General features: G+C 38.0%; 1 protein-coding gene across 1 annotated transcript; it reads left to right on the top strand.

Moving 5' to 3' along the window:
• Positions 1-1,120: 1,120 nt before the first annotated feature.
• LOC137083317 (lipid scramblase CLPTM1L-like) lies at positions 1,121-21,531 on the top strand. Its single transcript, XM_067449179.1, has 17 exons — positions 1,121-1,648; positions 1,718-1,812; positions 6,365-6,539; positions 7,536-7,657; positions 7,759-7,846; positions 7,942-8,059; positions 8,157-8,251; positions 8,352-8,436; positions 8,551-8,654; positions 8,760-8,804; positions 8,900-8,950; positions 9,119-9,201; positions 11,584-11,618; positions 11,717-11,772; positions 11,878-11,922; positions 17,418-17,533; positions 20,728-21,531. Exons 1-17 carry the CDS (start codon positions 1,448-1,450, stop codon positions 20,810-20,812), a joined length of 1,599 nt encoding a protein of 532 aa, XP_067305280.1. The 5' UTR covers positions 1,121-1,447; the 3' UTR covers positions 20,813-21,531.
• Positions 21,532-21,597: the final 66 nt, after the last annotated feature.

Genomic DNA, 21,597 nt, shown 5'->3' with positions numbered 1-21,597 from the left:
AGAATATTGATGAACTCTGGGAGGCATGCAAGACTGCTTTCTTAACTATTCCTGATGACTTCATCAATAAATTGTATGAATCCTTGCCAAACCGCATGGATGCAGTCCTTCAAGCTCATGGAAGTCATTGAAGATATTAAATTTGGATCTCACAGCACCACAACTTAATTTGCTGACATATTTTTGTATTTGCAGTAAATTTGTTCAATTTCTGTATAGGCGACAAAACTTTTGTCTTGCCAAAATTTGACCTTTCTGTCTTGATTAAATGATAAATATTTTTTCTGTGAAAATTATTTATTTCAGTGCATTAAACATCATTTGGGAGGGTTTTAGCTTTTCATATGAGCTATTTCTAACACCAATTAATTAATTTAAAGTCAGGTTAATATCAGGTATTTCTAGAAAATAGATAAGCGACAAGACTTTTGTCAGGGACTGTACATAACTTTTTTTCGAATGAATTCATGCACAACACAAACTTTGTTTGTACTACTTCGGTTTTGCCTATATTTATGTTAAATAAAAAATCTTTAAAAATCTGCATGTTCCCTGGATCAAGAATTATAACTTTATAAACAGCATTTTAATTAGAAAACTTAACTATTTTACTTATCTTTTCTGTTTTTCTCCTCTTTAGCATGCTAATCTAGTTATCTAATAAACCTGACATATTACTATTGCTGGGTCGTTGATGAAGGGCTTTTGTTCCTCTTTTGTAGGCATCATTTATAGTTTTTTATGATATTGGTTTTTTTGGGGGGGGGGGTGGCACTTTACTTGAAGGGTTGTGCATAAGACTGACATGACACCTTCATAATCATGACATTAGGCTACAAATTATTTTATGTATGTTTATGACAACTATCATTAAGTGTCATTCGCTCAATTATGTCATTTTTAATGACACTTTTATGATGTACTGATAACAAAGACATCTCAAACATCTTTGCTCGCCCCTTCAAGAAAAGTTTTTGAATTTTGCTTGTGCATCTCTTATTATATTTGGCCTAATTTCAGGCGTAGCCGAATTTGTTGGCATCACTAATGTTTGCAAGCGCAGATTCTCATTACGACCGCAGGGTGGCGCGCTCCTTATTCATCCCACTCAAACCTGCCCACAAATACTGTACTCTAAGATGCTGGTCGTAGGCTACATGAGATCATGCGGTTGCATGTTCGGTGAAGTAGATGTAAATTAATATCTCCGCTCCAGTCTCTGTGCTCTGCTGATTTTAGGCCCTTCTGTCATTCACTGAAACATCAACTCGCTGCTTATTTGATGCTTTTACAGCGCCTGGAATAGAGACATCATTTCCCCTCCGCGAGCGCACAATGAATGAATGAACGAGGCAAGTGATGCTGTGCTTTGCCAGCTAAGGGAAATCTAAACGCTTTTTGTTGAGTATTCGTCCCCTTTGCAATAACGACTCGGCGTGGCGTTAAGATGTTCCCGTCGTGCTATTCCAAGCCCAAAAATGGCTCTCAGTTCAAGATGTCTTACACTAAAGTGATATGTGGGGTGTTGGTGGTGTATGTCCTCCATACGTGCTGGGCCATATACGGCTTCATTCACACCAAACCCTGTGACAGCGCCAAAGGGGACAGCTGCGTTACATCTTATCTCACTGTCAAGCCTCGACTTCAGGTGAGAGGATGACTGTCTTTGTCAAATGTAAGTAGCCCGTTGCTTCAAAACGTTATTGTCTCTCAACAGCTTAGTATCTATTCGACTCTGGACCCCAGTGATGAAGCTGGATACAACCTGCTCTTCAAAGTGGACAGATTTGACATGAACGCCAAGTTCGAAAGGTAAGCTGACCTTTTTGTAATTTGTTAATTTGTCAAAAAGGACGTTTAGACTGATTTTAAGAAGAGTATTTATTTTCGATAATGATAATTGCTATTAAACTAAACTGTTTTGTATTTCATGCAACTTGCTGAACTTTTTGTCCCTCTTAGATAATGTTTATTATATAATTTCATAACTACGTTGTCTTATGGTTTAAAGAGTACTGCTGAATGTACGCCTTTTTATGATAAGCCTTTTTGTAATGACACATTTGTAATGAAGTTATAATGTAATGAAGTTAAATATATTTAAAAATGCAATAATGAATAGCACGTTACAGGTAAAATCATAATCATGTACTTTAAATCTGCTTGAGTATGTTAGTCAACCCGTCAAAAAGAAGTGTATCTACTTCTTTAAAGAAATGCAAAAGGTTATAAAAAACATTATTTAAAATGTTCTTAAGCGTATTAAGAAACATGGTCTCTTATGTGATGCTATATTCATTAATATTATGTTAAAACCCAATTCTAGAAAAGTTAGGATTTTTTTTAAAAATGCTATAGATTCAAGAATATGTGATTTGTCAAGTTAACGTTTTTTTTAAATGACAAAAGAAAAAATCCACTGTTCATTGGCCAAATTAATATTTAGTAAATATAAATACATTTTGGCTGCTACACACTCCAAAAAAGTTGGGAAAGAGCCACAGTAAAAGTGAAAAAGTTTACAGTCACAATTAGCATATTAATTGGTAGGTGTGGGTTTCGTGATTGGGAGATCGTGATTGGTTTCGTGATTCTTTAAAAGAGCACCCATCATGCCATGCTCACCACTTGAGATATTTGAAAATTTACACAAGAAAATCTATGCACTGGCTTTACTTGATAATCCAGACAAAGATGTTTGCTGCAGATGGACAATGAAATAACATTTAATAAACACCTGGAACTAAAAAAAACAGCATGGAACTTCAACAGAAGACAATGAAAAGAAGACAACAGAGGGTTTAAATACACAGTGTCAATACGTGACAGATGAGACTCTTAATCAATTAGACTATGACAACCACGGAAACAGGGACTAAATGTCAATGTTGTTGACATTTTTGCAGATTTATTAATAAAGAACAACTGAAATATCACATGGTCCTTAGTGTTCAGACCCTTTGCTCAGTATTTAGTAAAAGCACACTTTTGATCTAATACAGCCATGAGTTTTTTTGGGAAAGATGCAACATGGATTTGGGGATCCTCTGCCATTCCTCTTTGCAGATCCTCTTCAGTTCTTTTAGGTTGGATGGTAAACATTGGTGGACAGCCATTTTCAGGTCTCAATTGGGTTTAAGTCAGGGCTCTGGCTGGGCCATTCAAGAACAGTCACAGAGTTGTTGTGAAGCCACTCCTCTATTATTTTAGCTGTATGCTTAGTGTCATTGTCTTGTTGGAAGGTGAACCTTCAGCCCAGTCTGAGGTCTTGAGCACTCTGGAGAAGGTTTTCGTCCAGGATATCCCTGTACTTGGCCGCATTCATCTTTCCCTCAATTGCAACCAGTTGTCCTGTCCCTGCAGCTGAAAAACACCCCCACAGCATGATGCTGCCACCACCATGCTTCACTGTTGGGACAGGTGGTATTTTTCTCCACACATACCGCTTAGAATTAAGGACAGAAAGTTCAATATTGGTCTCATCAATATTGGTCTCATCAGATAATCTTATTTTTCACCATCTTGGAGTCCTTCAGGTGTTTTAGCAAACTTTCATGTGTCGGGCCACTCTGCCATAAAGCCCCAACTGGTGGAGGGCTGCAGTGATGGTTGACTTTCTACAACTTTCTCCCATCTCCCGACTGCATCTCTGGAGCTCAGCCACAGTGATCTTTGAGTTCTTCTTTACCTCTCTCACCAAGGCTCTTCTCCCCCGATAGCTGAGTTTGTCCAGACTGCCAGCTCTAGGAAGGGTTCTGGTTGTCCAAAACGTCTTAAGGATTATGGAGGCCACTGTGCTCTTAGGAACCCTAAGTGCAGCAGAATTTATTTTGCAACCATGGCCAGATCTGTGCCTTGCCACAATTCTGTCTCTGAGCTCTTCAAGGCAGTTCCTTTGACCTCATGATTCTCATTTGCACTGACATGCACTGTGAGCTGTAAGGTCTTATATAGACAGGTGTGTGGCTTTCATAATCAAGTCCAATCAGTATAATCTAACACAGCTGGACTTAGAAGTGAAGACCTGCCCTGCGTCCCAATTCGCATACTATCCATCCTAAATAGTATACGAAAATAGAATTAGTATGTCCCAAATCGTAGTATGTTGAAAAGAGTATTCCAAAGATTCCCGGATGGTTTACTATTTCCGGTCCGAATTCACAGTATGGATCGATGGGCACTCTAACGGCTGATATTGCCCACAACCCATTGCGAGTTGGACGAGGATTCGATTAGAACTACAAACGCGGATAAAAAGCGTTAAAAAACTACAAACATGACGGATGTGCGAGTTCGATGGTTAAGTAGAGAAGTTAAGATAAAGGGGTTTGAGTGACCCTATCAATATTTAACCTGACAAAAATATATTTATTCAGTGTTGTCCACATTATATTTCACCTGCAGCAGCATTGTGAACTTTTGTAATGACATTTTTGGCCATTAACTTTTAAATGCATCATTATATTCAAACTGCAAACACATGAGGAGAGTCTCTGCATTAAAGACCCACAAATGGCAGATCAACGAGCGGCTACATTTCTGTCCGATACGGTAGGAGATTAATCTGAATGTGGAGGATTTGAACTGTGACGAATCTGACGATGATTGACAGGGCAGATAAACGGTGACGGGATGCACGTAACTAAGCGACAGAGTCCGTTAAAGATGGCGAAGTAGTATGTCCCGAAGCTTGCATACTTTTCTGCTACACACTCAAAAGTATATACTTTTTCTTCACAAAAAGAGTACATACTTTTAGGACGTAGTATAAGTAGGCGAATTGGGACGCAGCGCTGGAGATCTTGGATATAATCTTTCAAGCAGGCGTTAATCTTTATTGCAAACACGTGCTGTTGGTAGCTGCAGTCATCCAAGTCTAATTCTAAACTGTAATTTATCCACGTTTCAGGGGGAGGGATTTACGCAGTAGAGAAGGAGACAATCTAAACAAAGGAATGCAAATGTTGTATAGGTTAAGGGACACACCATAGACATTAGAGTGTCATCAGTCCTAATCCTATCAGCATAACAGTTTCATTCAAATGCACAGATGCAAATTTAATCACTCTGACAGTATTGCTCATACCTTTACATTATCAAAGACAAAATCACAACTGTGCTCTGAGCTTGTCATGTTAAATGATCAGGAAGTGCACAGAGACAAAAGACTAATGTCTCAAACACATGACCTGATTAGCTTGATCTCATTAGAATGTAGTCAATCTGTACCTCAAACTATAAAACACAATGCACATAACATCACATTAGAACCTTGATATCACAATAAACCAGACAAAGATGTTTGACCCAGATGATTAATAAATAAACACCAGGAATTATACATAGAAACACTACTGGCCGGTTATCAGCCCGACAGTGGAAAATTAAACCATATCTGTACCTGCTGGGCCAGATCAGCACGGAAGGGAACGGTTATCAGAGAATGTACTGAGTACAGAGAGTGGTTTGGACCCATGCAAACGGCATGGGTGAATCTCATTTGTGTGAAGGTACCATTAACATATCGGAAGATTTGCAAGACAGCTGTCAGCAAATTCACCCAGCCGCTGTCTGTGGAAATTAAAGAGTGCTTTGTGAGTGACCGATTGAAGGTATTAGATCAAAGAGTGACACCGATCGTTGAACTGAATCGTAACATCTCAGCACCGACTGTGGAGGGGCGGAAAAGAGTGGACACCATCGGGGGTCAGACTGGTGAACTTCTACAGATTATGACCGGTCTGAATATGAAATTGGATGAAATGAATTGCCACTTTATGAACTGGATGCGCGCCGAGAACGCTGAGGAACAGTGACTGATTGATTGATTGATTGATGATGATCCAGACAAATTACCGAAGATCAATTAAATGGATTAAAATATTGCTTTTACTATCACTTCACTCCCACCTTCGCCCTATTTTCTCTCAGTTGGGAGGCCAACTTGACAGCTGGGTCTTGCTATCATTCCCTGTGCACTGCCATATCTCCCTTCAAGGACAAGCCACAGAACTGAACTTGTAAACATCTTAAGTTATGGTTAACATTCTCACAACATAAGCTCAGACTCTTACTCGCATCAAACAGATCATGGTATTTACCACGTGATACCATAGGATTTACCATGTGATCCTATACCACAGAATCACCACGGTAAATTTTTGGTTGGGCTAGATGACAATTTTATTTCCATTTAATTACAGAAAGTACACAGTGGTTCAGAACTTATGATCTGGTAAGAAATTGATACAATTTGAGAAACTTTTACTTTAATTAATGCGGTTTTGACCATTCTTATTGTGTGCAAATACTGAAACTGCATTGTTTGGATCCTCAGATAGCATACAATGTTTTGTGATTTAAGGAAGGTGAGTGTTGCAGTTCCAGAGATGACCCATAAGAATGGGACCGTCCATGCCGTGGTGTTTGTGCACAAGAGTGGAGTTATACCTTGGAAAGACAGCAGACATGTCCGGCTTGTGGCCCGGCTCACCTCTCAGATGATCCTTCTTCAGTCTGGCACCAATACTAACCGTGAGGTACTGCCTGCACTTCTTCAGCAATCATTATCATTCTTGTCATGTGTATACATACATTTTTCATGTGTATACAATTTCCTCCAAATCTTAAAGGGTTAGTTCACCCAAAAATTACGATTCTGTCATTAGTTACTCACCCTCATGTCGTTCAAAACCCGCAAGACCTTCGTTCATCTTAGGTCATCAGAACACAAATTAAACTATTTTTTATGAAATCTGAGAGAGCTCAATTTCTGTTGAGACATTCAGATGGTAGAGTCAGAATTTGACGTAAACAGAAAGAGAACATGGATCTGTCATGCCTTGTTACAACTGTGCAGGCTGGTGGTGGTGGTGTAATGGTGTGGGGGATGTTTTCTTGGCACGTTTTAGGCCCCTTAGTGCCAATTGGGCATTGTTTAAATGCCACGGCCTACCTGAGCATTGTTTCTGACCATGTCCATACCTATATGACCACCATGTACCCATCCTCTGATGGCTACTTCCAGCAGGATAATGCACCATGTCAAAAAGGTCAAATAATTTCAAATTGGTTTCTTGAACATGACAATGAGTTCACTGAACTAAAATGGCCCCCACAGTCATCAGATCTCAACCCAATAGAGCATCTTTGGAATGTGGTGTAACGGGAGCTTCGTGCCCTGGATGTGCATCCCACAAATCTCCATCAACTGCAAGATGCTGTCCTATCAATATGGGCCGACATTTCTATGCTTTCAGCTCCTTGTTGAATCAATGGCATGTAGAATTAAGGCAGTTCTGAAGGCGAAAGGGGGTCAAACACATTATTAGTATGGTGTTCCTAATAATCCTTTAGGTGAGTGTATATACAGTACAGCAAAGCATTATATTACTTCATCAGTCCATGGAAACAAATAAATATACTCTACTCCAAATAACTTCATATGCAGTAAAAAAAAAAAAAAAAAATCAGTGTGCAAATGCATCATGACAGATGTGAAAATAACTTGAATGTGGATACTTTCCTGTGTAAAGGCACCAGAGGGGAAGCAGATTGTTTCTTACTGGAGATCACGACTTACCTTGAACGTAATGAATGAGGATTTCACCTTCAACAGTGCTGCGGTGCCCAGCGACCTTCGGCGTTATATGAAAATGTGAGTTATTATCTGAAACCTTGATCGTGTGGTGTGTGTGTGTGTGTCTGTGTCTAATGTCTTACCTGGACATCCAACACTGTTCTTCAACTTTTCCTCAGAGTTGAAGATGGAAAAAAGGAAAAAAAGAAATTGTATCTGCCTCTTTTACTGGTTGATGAACTAAGAAGCAGATTCAAGGATTTAATTGTATGTAAAAATTCTGAGAATCTATACACAACTTAAAAATGTACATTCAAATGCTTTTGATTTAAGATTGCACGTTTACGTGTTAAATTACACAGGAGATAAACAGCACCACAAAAGCAGTCCCGCTGACAATATCATATGACACCATCACCTTGCGCAAATTCAGAATATGGATCCACATACAAGCTGTCATATACTCACTCAAACATTTTGGTGAGTGACATACAGTGCATCATTGACGCATGGCATTAAATCATAATGCATCAAATCATGCATTAATCATACGTTTTTTCTACTTTCCTTCTTGCAGGATTTTCAGAGCAGAATCTTGATGAAATTAAAGGCATGTTTGTTGAGAGTGGGCTGCACATCTTGGCTTTGTCCATTCTAGTGCCTGCATTCCATGTAAAAATGCTTTATAAAGATACATATTTTTATGTACTTAATCTGTTTATTATTAAATATTATTATTATCTTACCAATAATGGAATATTCTGTTTTGCAGCTCTCATTTGAAGTCTTTGCCTTTAAGAATGACATAAGGTTCTGGCAAGAAAAGAAGAGTTTAGCTGGCATTTCTAGAAGATCAGGTACTGAATAAATAGCTGCTATATGTTGGTGCGATAAGACTAGCCACAAATAATTTGTCACAATTGGGAAAAATGGCAATAAAATGTTTTTTTTTTTTTTTTTTGCCTCTGCAGTTGTGTGGAGATGTTTCAGTACTGTTGTAATATTCCTCCATCTACTAGAAGAGAAATCCAGCTGGCTGATTCTGCTTCCCACTGGGATCTCGGCTCTAATTGAGGTATAAAAATAGATGAAATGTGCTCATTTTGGACTGCTGGCATTAATTTCTGTTTTAAACCAAACATGACTTTTACCCTACTATCATTCGTTCTTGAATTTGTAGTTATGGAAAGTGAACAAGGTCTTAGCACTGTCGCCCACATTTCATGTAAGTGTTTATTACTTATACATAGTAAGCACAGAATGTTCTTTTTGAGGGATTTTTTCATACACATCTTACTCACTGTAATTTGTTTCTTGAAGGATGAAAGAATGGATGATTTTGAGCGTACAACAGAAGACTATGATGCTAAGGTGTGAGCAAATTCTTTTTGAACCAATTCATATTTAGATCATTATTAACTCCTGTTTTTATGAGTTCCTATAGAATTGGTCATGACATTCTTTGACACAGTTTTTTTTTCTTTAGTCTGATCATACGGTTCAAGTAGTTTCACAAGGACATTCTCATTACTTGTACAGGCCATGAAGTTCTTGTCATATCTGATGTATCCATTGTGTATCAGTGGGGCCATATACTCATACTTGTATCTCCAAAATAAAAGGTAATTTTTTGTTTTTAATAAAGTATAATCTCATTTGCTCAATGTGCTGGAAAGTTTGTGAACCCTTAAAGGGTTAGTTCACCCAAAAATGAAAATTAGCCCATGATTTACTCACCCTCAAGACATCCTAGGCGTATATGACATTCTACTTTCAGACGAACACAATCAGAGTTATATTAAAAATGTTGTGGCTCTTCTAAGCTTTATAACAGCAGTGCATTGTTTAATTTTTGAAGTCCTTAAAAGTACATCTGTCCATCATATAACTGCTCCACACAGCTCCGGGGGTTAATAAAGGCCTTCTAAAGTGAAGTGTTGTTGTAAGAAAATTATATCCATACTTAAAACCGTAAATTGAATACAGAAGGCTATCTGGTGGAAGCTAGATAATTTACTTTATAAAGTTTTAAATATGTATATTTTTTTTACACAAACGCATCGCTTCACTTTAGAAGACCTTTATTAAGCCCCGGAGCCCTGTGGAGCAGTTATATTATGGATAGATGCACTTTTAGGGACTTCATAAACGAAACAACAATTAACTGCCGCTATAAAGCTTTGAAGAGCCAGGATATTTTATTATACACTCACCTAAAGTATTATTAGGAACATCATAGTAATACCGTGTTTGACCCTCTTTCGCCTTCAGAACTGCCTTAATTCTACGTGGCATTGATTCAACAAGGTGCTGAAAGCATTCTTTAGAAATGTTGGCCCATATTGATAGGATAGCATCTTGCAGTTGATGGAGATTTATGGGATGCACATCCTGGGCACGAAGCTCCCGTTCCACCACATCCCAAAAATGCTCTATTGGGTTGAGATCTGGTGACTGTGTTTAAACGATGCCCAATTGGCACTAAGGGGTCTAAAGTGTGCCAAGAAAACATCCCCCACACCATTACACTACCTCCACCAGCCTGCACAGTGGTAACAAGGCATGATGGATCAATGTTCCCATTCTATTTAAATTCTGACTCTACCATCTGAATGTCTCAACAGAAATCTAACTGTCCAATTTTGGTGAGCTTGTGCAAATTGTAGCCTCTTTTTCCTATTTTTAGTGGAGATGAGTGGTAACCGGTGGGGTCTTCTGCTGTTGTAGCCAATCCGCCTCAAGGTTGTGTGTGTTGTGGCTTCACAAATGCTTTGCTGAATACCTCGTTTGTAACAAGTGGTTATTTCAGTCAAAGTTGCTCTTCTATCAGCTTGAATCAGTCGGTCCATTCTCCTCTGACCTCTAGAATCAACAAGGCATTTTCGGCCACTGGACTGCTGCATACTGGATGTTTTTCCCTTTTCGCACCATTCTTTGTAAACCCAAGAAATGGTTGTGCCGTGAAAATCCCAGTAACTGAGCAGATTGTGAAATACTCAGACCGGCCCGTCTGGCACCAACCACCATGCCAAGCTCAAAATTGCTTAAATCACCTTTCTTTCCCATTCTGACATTCAGTTTGGAGTTAAGGAGATTGTCTTGACCAGAACAACATCACTAAATGCATTGAAGCAACTGCCATGTGATTGGTTGATCAGATAATGGCATTAATGAGAAATTGAACAGGTGTTCATAATAATCCTTTAGATGAGTGTATAACTCTGATTGTATTAATCTAAAAGAATAATGAATGAATGAAGGAATGAGGCATTTATATAGCGCTTTTATATGTACTACTGTACACCCAAAGTGCTTTACACTCATGTCAGGGGTCGCTCCTCAACCACCGCCAGTGTGCAGCATCCACTTGGATTATTCGACGGCAGCCACAGTACAACGGCACCAGTGATAGGTGGAGAGGAGAGATGGTGATAGAGCCAATCCATTGGATGGGGATTATTAGGAAAATAATCCTAAAATAAAAATAAACTAAAAGAATAATGTCATATACTCCTAGGATGACTTGAGGGTGAGCAAATCATGGGCTAATTTTGATTTTTGGGTGAACTAACCTTTTAAGACACTTCTATAAATTTGACCTACATTGAAACTGGATCTACCTGTAAGCTAGATAGACCTTTACTAGATCCAGTTAATAAAAAATAGCACTGCATATTTTAAATTAATTAAGTGAAATAATCGAGCAGTTAACTTTTTTGTTCACTGTGCTGTTATCTGGTGTGACGCCCTTGAGCAGCAATAACAGGAACCAAAAGTTTCCAAATAACTGTGAATCAGTTCTGTATGTCAACTTGAAAGTATTTTGACCCATTCCTCCTAACACTGCCTCCACTCATTTATATCAGAAAGTTATATTGCGCATCTGTCTACAGGTCATATTAATACAGAAAATTCACAAAAAGTTCACAAACTTTTTAGCACCACTGTCATTTAATTTACTATTATATGTATTTATTTTTCATTATATTGTGTACTCTCAATAGTTGGTACTCTTGGATAACCAATGGCCTTATTAGTGGTAAGAGCTTTGATAATAAAAAACTGTTAATTCACTCTTTATTACTTACTGCACAAAACAGGTCAAAATAAACTTTCCCCTTCTTTTTAAACATTAAGGTGTTTATGCGTTTGGATTTCTGTCAATGGTTCCTCAGCTGTTTATCAATTACAAGGTTTGTGTATTGGCCAGCTTTAAAATACAGTTCAACTGCAGTTGTCATTTTCCTGTACTTTTTCCTCTGAATGTTCCTTAAGTGTTTATTTTGCTTTCTCCACAGTTGAAATCAGTGGCTCACCTGCAGATGTCCATCTTGATGTATAAGGTATGTTACAGGTTCATTAAAAGATTCACATAAGTCACATTTATACTGCTGGATTTGATGCCCAGTTCCAATTTGTTGACTATATCCGATTTTTGGACAGCCAGCTCCAATCCTGTTGTCACGATTTCAAAATTCCAGTTGCTATACCATACAAATTTTACGGTTCTCTGTACCAATTTTGGTATCACAGCAAAATTCTTTGACTATTTTATACAAATATTAAATGGGTCGTAAACTGGCTTTGTTTTTTTTGTTTTTTTGTTGTTGTCTGAGGTCAACTTATGACTTTCGCATGATTTTTACATTCAGAAACATCATAATGAATAAGTAAAAGGCTATTTTCTACCCTGTTTTTTAGCATCTCTCCTGGAACGCTCGTTTTTTTATGGGTGTGCCACACTGAAGGTTTGAAGTAAAGGGCCATTGCTATGATTGGATAAGCTTTGCATATTATAATAAGCTTGGGCTCCCCTGTGAGTACACGTTTTGAAAGTGAGGCATTGTTTTGAAAGCGTGTGGAAAAACGGCAACTGGAATGATTCGCCCACAGACCTTGCAAAATATCTTTATCAAGCACAATGATTTATATCTCATCCGCCTGCAATTAATTGGAATGTTATTTTTTATTACTTGGCCTGCCCGATCGGGGGATATAACTGCAAAATGTTTCACTAACACACACACAAGCCCTCACTACAGTGTCAGACAAATCTACAGGATCAAAACTTCCGCAAATGTATTTTTCTTTCAAAAATATTGTCAAGAGAGTGAACAACGGATATCAAGAAAGGAATGTTATTTCACTATTTAAGATAGCCCATCAGCAGGCCAGTGAAACATTTTGCTAGCCTGTCTCACAATGAACCAACAACATCCCAAATAAAGGATTCTCCAGCCTGTGACAGAGTGCTGATGGTCAATTAGATATGTATACATAAGCAATAGATATCAAACAATCTGTAACAGTGCCATACTTTCACATATAAAAAACACAGTTTACTTACATACAGGTCCTTCTAAAAAAATTAGCATATTGTGATAAAGTTCATTATTTTCCATAATGTAATGATAAAAATTAAACTTTCATATATTTTAGATTCATTGCACACCAACTGAAATATTTCAGGTCTTTTATTGTTTTAATACTGATGATTTTGGCATACAGCTCATGAAAACCCAAAATTCCTATCTTAAAAAAATAGCATATTTCATCTGACCAATAAAAGAAAAGTGTTATTAATACAAAAAAGTCAACCTTCAAATAATTATGTTCAGTTATGCACTCAATACTTGGTCGGGAATCCTTTTGCAGAAATGACTGCTTCAATGCGGCGTGGCATGGAGGCGATCAGCCTATGGCACTGCTGAGGTGTTATGGAGGCCCAGGATGCTTCGATAACGGCCTTAAGCTCATCCAGAGTGTTAGGTCTTGCGTCTCTCAACTTTCTCTTCACAATATCCCACAGATTCTCTGTGGGGGTCAGGTCAGGAGAGTTGGCAGGCCAATTGAGCACAGTAATACCATGGTCAGTAAACCATTTACCAGTGGTTTTGGCACTGTGAGCAGGTGCCAGGTCGTGCTGAAAAACGAAATCTTCATCTCCATAAAGCTTTTCATCAGATGGAAGCATGAAGTGCTCCAAAATCTCCTGATAGCTAGCTGCATTGACCCTGCCCTTGATAAAACCCAGTGGACCAACACCAGCAGCTGACATGGCACCCCAGACCATCACTGACTGTGGGTACTTGACACTGGACTTCAGGCAATTTGGCATTTCCTTCTCCCCAGTCTTCCCCCAGACTCTGGCACTTGATTTCCGAATGACATGCAAAATTTGAGCAACAGTCCAGTGCTGCTTCTCTGTAGCCCAGGTCAGGCGCTTCTGCCGCTGTTTCTGGTTCAAAAGTGGCTTGACCTGAGGAATGCAGCACCTGTAGCCCATTTCCTGCACACGCCTGTGCACGGTGGCTCTGGATGTTTCTACTCCAGACTCAGTCCACTGCTTCCGCAGGTCCCCCAAGGTCTGGAATCGGTCCTTCTCCACAATCTTCCTCAGGGTCCGGTCACCTCTTCTCGTTGTGCAGCATTTTTTGCCACACTTTTTCCTTCACACAGACTTCCCACTGAGGTGCCTTGATACAGCACTCTGGGAACAGCCTATTCATTAAGAAATGTCTTTCTGTGTCTTAACCTCTCACTTGATGGTGTCAATGATGGCCTTCTGGACAGCAGTCAGGTCAGCAGTCTTACCCATGATTGCGGTTTTGAGTAATGAACCAGGCTGGGAGTTTTTAAAAGCCTCAGGAATCTTTTGCAGGTGTTTAGAGTTAATTAGTTGATTCAGATGATTAGGTTAATAGCTCGTTTAGAGAACCTTTTCATGATATGCTAATTTTTTGAGATAGGAATTTTGGGTTTTCATGAGCTGTATGCCAAAATCATCAGTATTAAAACAATAAAAGACCTGAAATATTTCAGTTGGTGTGCAATGAATCTTAAATATATGAAAGTTTAATTTTTATCATTAGATTATGGAAAATAATGAACTTTATCACAATATGCTAATTTTTTGAGAAGGACCTGTAAGTCTTGTGCGCAATGTCTTTCCCACGTGAGCTGGATACTCATTAAAAGTAAAAGTTCATCCATGCATTCATAATATTGGAATCTGAATTAAGCTTACACAGCATGTTTTTTTGTTTGGAAGTTCGATCGGGTTTATCTCCATTTTGTATTAATAATTAGCTTGTCTTTGCGTCATTATGTCACGTCTGTATACATAAAGAGTCTAGTAGTAGTAACGCATGTGAGGAACAGATTGCATGTTCTTCAGTTGATCATTTAAAGTCTTTTCTCACAGCAGCTGGAGTAATTAAATGTATAATTTAGATTGCGGATTGTAATCCAGAAAGGCTCAAATTACATCATCAGTGACAACTGAAGATTCACCCGTAGTCAAAAGCAAAAATGTGTAATTCTGAAGTAGTATCTACACTGTGACGCACACACTGCTCTAAACATTCGATTAATCCGCGCCAAGGAGCCACGCTGACGCACAACTCAGACAGATGATAATTCCGCAAATAACTGCAATTGTAGGTTTTAAACAGAGATGGCAACACAGAAGCAAAACTTACGGACTGCAGCTTTAAAATTAGTTTGATGATTATAAAGATAAATTAGAATACCATGGCAACCAAATTAAAGGTGCCCTAGAATGAGTTGAAACAATATGTTAAATTGTTCTCTGATATCTACATAGAGGGTATGTGGATTATTTAAGGGCAAAAATTGTCCAGATACAGTTTTACAGGTCCATTTACAACCCTAGAAATTGTCCCTAGGATGTAATGCTCTGTTTTTGCCTTATTTGGAAGCGTAATTCATATTAATGCCGAGCTCTGATTGGCTTATTCGATAGCCAATCAGCTTGATTTATTAACAGCACACAGCATTTCAGTTGTTCAGCGAAGAGTCCGTCCTGACAGAACACAGATCGACTGAATGACACTTTAAGCAGAACATCTCAAATGGAGATTGCTAAAATGCAGCTTACTTGTTTATTGGTGTTTTTAGATCATCCGCGGCCGAGAGAGAGCTCGCATACATATGGTTGGCAGATTGTACATGTTTAGGGAAAGCACCTAAACCTAAAGAGCGTTCTTGCTTGCGGTTCCCAGATTTCAGTAATTTGTACTGTGACTGTGAAAACATCATACTTAAGTTCTCAAAAATATAAATATATATATATATATATATATATATATATATATATATATATATATATATATATATATATATATATATATATTATTTTATTTTTTTATGAATAAATGAATAGCCTTGTCAAATGACTATCGTTTAAACTTATATGGTGGAAAAGGTGACGTTTGCTAGAAGGATCGAGTGAACGATCTGTAACGTATGTAATAATATTAACCTTTGTCATTAGACACACTATTTAGTGTTGTATGGTACTTGGTGTTTCCTGTTGTTACTGTACTAGCATCTTGCGTTATCTAGACAATGCGGTCTCTCTAAGAAACTTTCAGTTTAATCAGAAATTGTTTAAACAGTCAATAAGTGGATAAATCGCTACTTACTGCTTGCAGGAATATAAGTTGTAATTGCCACTTTCTTCAGTTTAAGACGCTGAGAGAAGCTTGCTTGAAATGGGCCGAACAAACGAACGATCTTTAATTAAATTGTTGTGGTATCGGATTATAAACATCAACATGACATTTTTTATCTGTGGGAAGGGTAGAAAAGTCCTCACGTCCCCTGCACAGCCTGGAACATGACATTTGTGTCCATGATCTGCCGTTTTTGCTATCCTTGCGTGAAGCTTGTTTACCTGCAGTCCGTCAGTTCCGCCTGACAATGAACATGTTTGAAAAGATGCAAATGTTGGGGGCGTAAAAATATATCCAAAAACCACTAGGCCAGTGTTATATATTTTGTTCAGTTGAGTACTTACAATATCCCAAATATTTCCAACTATTTGTAAATTGTGAGAAAATTGTTATTTTAACTAAGGACCGGGACGTATCAGCATAGCGTTTGAGCGAGTTGCCTGTCAATCGCGCCATTTCTGCATTACCCTCAGTTTTATTCTGCAGAAGCGCTTTTCTCTTAGCAGTGTGAACATGTCACAACAGCGCTGAGCGAACGCACAGAGGAATGTCATAACATAATTTTAAACACACCTAAATGTATCAGATATGATAAACAGAGCTGCTTTACCTGACCGGAAAAAGCGGAAGTGCGAGCGCCCGGCGACTGTGTCCCGTCCCGTCATAATAAAAGTCCCGGTGCTTGTGAGCCGTGTGTTTGTAGAACAATCACTCCAGCGGCCGTGCTCAGCTCCACAACATTCAATCCTGCTCTGCTTCACACTACAGTAACGTTAATAACCGCATCCATGAACATGATTTCTGCCCGAGTCCTATTTTCCACCGGCTGTGAGGTGAAGACCACATGTCCCAAGATGCTTGGCATCATCAAACTACGGCTTTGTTTAGAATAGGCGCCCTCTAGTGGACGTAAAATTGCACATTGCACCTTTAAATAATTAATAATTTCCTATTATTCAATTAAATATGATTTTATTCTTATTATTCCAAGCATATGACATTTTCACAGCAGACAAACAGTCATTCGACTGACCACGGTGAGTATATTCACTGGTGCGCAGGATCACAAAACTCGCTCCTTCGCCATAAATAAATCAACATCCGAATGCACGAGTCATCAGACATGTTCCTGGTTGTGTTTAGCACCTACAGCTCTACATATCCTTCAGAGAGATCTTAATGTTCTTAAGGTAAATGATCATTTAGTTCAAACTACTACATAAACTGTAGTACAAATGGGTAATATCAATCTTTTTTATTTTTTTAGTTTGTGCTTAATAGGAAGTCTTATGACTTCAATATAAAAGAGACCCTTTGCAAAACAGATCATTACTGAATGGTGAATTGCTTTTGCTTCTCAGGGCTTGAACACGTTTATCAGTGATGTGTTCAGTGGAATAATAACAACCCCTGGACCTCATCAGTTGGCATGCTTCAGAGATGATGTGGTCTTTCTCATCTACCTCTATCAGCGCAGGTGGGGAAAACATACTATTTGATTCACGTACAATAGTACGAAGGAGTGAACAAGTCAATCTTCAAAAAGCCCCTTGCAGTGTTAGGGAGAAACTTCTGAGTATTCTTCCAAGTAACAATTTTAGGAATGTAGCTACATTTTTATTGACATTAGTTCATTTCTTTTTCCAGTATCCACTTTTCCACTTATAAGCTTTTTTTCCAGTAGCTTTATGTAGCATTAATAAAAAACATTCTCCTAAACTGTCTGTCTCTAGAATTGGGGAGATTCCTTTTGGTTTGGATGGTTTAAATCAAATGATTCACAGATTTATTTTCTAGTCCCTGCTGCATTTCCCAGTCTTATATCTATTATGTAGTCAAGTGGTTCATTACTATGTGTTTAGGACTTTGTTAAATAGGCCTGCTCAATCATGGCAAAAAATCATAATCATGATTATTTTGCTCAGTGTTGAAGTCATAATTTTTTTTACTTGATTATAGAAGGGTGATATGATCAAATCTTATTTCATGATACGAGTCATTTTAATGTCAGTGAAATTTCACAATTATTAATACTCAAAAACTAATACTAGGTTAATTAATGTACGTAAAAGACATCAAACTGTCACAGAAGACAAGTTAACAGTCAGCAACTGAACAACGAATCTAAATTACAAACAAAACTGACAAAACATACAACAGAAAAAAAATAAAAATGAAATAAACTGTGCTTTAGGTTTTTCAGGAAGATCAACTAACAGTGGTATTGAGAAAAGTAATAGCCTACAACATAAATTTAATAAAGTAATCAGCTGTAAAATAACACAGCTGTAATCATTAAATATTTAATAATCCTTATTAAAAGTTTAGTCATTTAAGAGCAGTGAGTGATTTTATCTTTTGCTTTTCTTATTTGATTAACAATTACACTTCCTTGGGGAACAAAACGTATAACTGCATCTTTAAAGGTACAAAATTGGTTATTAGGGTACAATTATACCATTGTCTACCTAGAGTAGGGGTAGGCAAGTTCGGTATAGTGAGTCGCTGTCCTGGAGTGTTTGACTTCAACTCTGAAAGACATCTATAGAAGCTCGAATTTGAGAATTAACAGGTTTAGATGCTGTTTTATTGAAAATGTTTGGTCACCATTATGGGGATCATTGTTTCCTTTAGTTCCGCAGTTTGACTTGGCTTTTATGCAAGTTTGTTACAGTGTAAAAAAACACAATCTATTCAAATCAAAAAGAGCAATAAACAAAATTTGTCATTAAGGAAAATGTTACATTACATTAAACATTAAACATCACTGACTAAAAATGTTAATAAATAATATTCACCAACGATACTTTCTTGCCACTGATCAGATATTCTGAATTTTGATTTTTAAATAAATTCTAGAGGAAAAATAGTTTAGACGCACACATATATCAAAAATGAGCATATGAATCTCTACAATGGTGACATACTTAATGCTGCAATGCATGCTGGGAGCCATGAGTTTTATACTGTGCTGGCTTAGTAGGGTTTGAACTAAATTACTGCAGGATATCAGCTCTATAGGGTACAAAAATGTACCATTAAAGGGTTCGTTCACCCAAAAAATGAAATTTCTTTCATTAATGACTCACCCCAATGTCATTTCACACAGTAAGACCTCCGTTCATCCTCGGAACACAGTTTAAGATATTTTAGATTCAGTCCAAGGCCTTTCTGTCCTTTGAATGTAAGTGTATGACCACTTGCTGTCCACGTCCAGAAGGTAATGAAAACATCAGCAAAGTACTCCATATGTGACATCAGTTAGTTAGTTAGACTCTTTTAAGAGTCGACAATACATTTTGGTCCAAAAATAACAAAAAATATGAATTTATTCAGCATTGTCTTCTCTTCCGTGTTTGTTTTCAAACCTCAAATAAAGAATCAAACGGTCACGAATCAGCAGATTGATTTGTGATTCGTATCGCCAATGTCAAGTGTTTTCAGCAGTTTGCCAGTTTGACACGAGATTCAAATCTTGAATCATGACCGTTTGATTCTTTATTTGAGGAACGCTGAAGAGAAGACAATGCTGAATATTTTTTGTTATTTTTGGACCATAATGTATTTTGTCAACGCTTCAAGAGTCTAACTAACCAACTGATGTCACATATGGACTACTTTGCTGATGTTTTCATTACCTTCTGGACGTAGACAGCAAGTGGGCATACACTTACATTCAAAGGACAGAAAGTCCTCGGACTAAATCTAAAATAGGAGCTCGTTGATAACATAGACGGTTGATAGATTAAACATTCGCCGTATCTGGTCGGCAAAACTCCGAACACATCTTCCCTTTTTCAGAATGACTTCAGTGCCGTTCTTTGTTCTTTTCTCAGAGAAAAGCTTAACTCCAAGTCTTCCAGAGTCGTGATCAAACCTGATTCGAAAGACCGCCATTCGCCAGTTTCTGTGTTTACTAGAAGCACGAGCGCAACTCGGCCGTTGTCATTATGTTAAGCCCACCGACTCTATAGACAATGTGATTGGCCCAACCAGAGCTTGGTGTTTACAGCTCAGAACTGTATTGAGAGTTGCTAGACGACACTCATGGCAGATTAGATTTGCTGCCGCTAGGGTGCGTCTAGATTTCTAGGCCATGCCACTCAACCTTCAACCTTATTTTTTAAAAAGCTTTTTTTGGGGGGAGTGTATGACTGCAGCAAATGTATCATTTTAAGAGCTAACACACAGACCCGATATACTGCTACACACGCTCTTTTCTTGTTGTTCTCAGTGTTAATGAGGATAATTTAAAAAATGGCATATTTGTGTGTAGACTATTTAACCGTTTAGGCATATGTCTGAAGCTAGTTGCTTATACTCGCACAGGTGGCCGCATAGGGAACAGTTCCTCTTTCGTGGCTTAAACGCTTTTAAAAACACTGATTAATATCAAGCACATCCTGCAGTGAGAGTATAGACTGCATTTTATAACGCTCCCTTATTTGGCTGATTTGGACGTCAAGTTTGAGCTTTTAGGGAGGATTTGTGATCAAATGAATGCAGGCCTCGAACGTTTGAACAGTAGTATGTATGTATGATTGACTATAGTTTAAATTATCAGTAGCTTTTAGCTTCATATAGTTACAAAGTAGTAGTTTCCCAGTCTTTATTGAGGGTGGAATTATTAGCCATTAGACTGGCTAAAAATGTTCATTTCACTGTCCTCAGGATTTACCCAGTGAGCAAGTCCAGGTCACGTGATTACGGAGCATCACACAGGAAGAAAGCCAAAGGAAAGCCTCATGAAGACTAAGCGCCCACGACGTTCTCTGACAGCTTGTGCTCTCCATGCATGCAATACAGGAGAAATGCTAAGAACACTAAAGAAGGACATTACAGTCGTCAAAGGTTCTGTGTATTCTTGAAATGATCCTGCCTCCTACTGTCTGCTGCAAAATCCCACGGAGCTACACCTACTTGAACAATCCAGAGCTGATAAGAATAGCAGAGCACACCTGCTTTACAATAAAATCAGTGTGTAATATTCACTCAGGCTGATCCATCCACCAATTAAAAAGTGATGTAAGCTCTAAAAAGAAACAACAGCAAACACCCACCTGGGATTTTACGTCCGTTGAATGAATGACTGCAGTGGCAAAACCTGTGATTACTGAATCTACAACTACTGTTTTTAAAAATTTCAGAATAGTTGTTTTAAACAGAAATGTGCATTCTACAGATTTTAAAATACATTTTAAGTTGGCTGCTTTGCATTTTTCTCTTTGTTTTGCATTCAAACCAGAGCTGTAGTTCCTTTCTGACATGCTGAGCACTTCAACAGGAAATTACTTTTTCATCTTCTGAAATGGCAAGCTTCAGTACAGTATTTATTGCAAATGTTTAAAAAGTATCCTTTCGTCATGTGCATTATTTGGTCTTGGTCTTTTACATGGAAAAATGTCAACTACACATCTGTTTGACTATCTTTCATTTGACTTTTAAAGAATGTTTTATTAAAGTTTGACAACAGAATTATTTCCTGCTGTTTTTGTCTTGTTGACTTTAAACAAATTTACAGTGATTTTATCTGTGTTGTGG

The sequence above is a fragment of the Pseudorasbora parva genome, chromosome 7, assembly GCF_024679245.1.
Source record: "Pseudorasbora parva isolate DD20220531a chromosome 7, ASM2467924v1, whole genome shotgun sequence".
Lineage (NCBI taxonomy): Eukaryota > Metazoa > Chordata > Actinopteri > Cypriniformes > Gobionidae > Pseudorasbora > Pseudorasbora parva.
The sequence above is the reverse complement of the archived record's forward strand: the minus strand, read 5'-3'. Positions and strand labels throughout refer to the sequence as shown.

Bases quoted from the DNA above. Each gene is read 5' to 3' on its own strand.
- LOC137083317 (XM_067449179.1), top strand. From the start codon at position 1,448: ATGTTCCCGTCGTGCTATTCCAAGCCCAAAAATGGCTCTCAGTTCAAG. The intron at 7,658-7,758 runs GTGAGTTATTAT...ACTTTTCCTCAG, and splicing joins CTTCGGCGTTATATGAAAAT to AGTTGAAGATGGAAAAAAGG. The intron at 8,805-8,899 runs GTAAGTGTTTAT...TGTTTCTTGAAG, and splicing joins CACTGTCGCCCACATTTCAT to GATGAAAGAATGGATGATTT.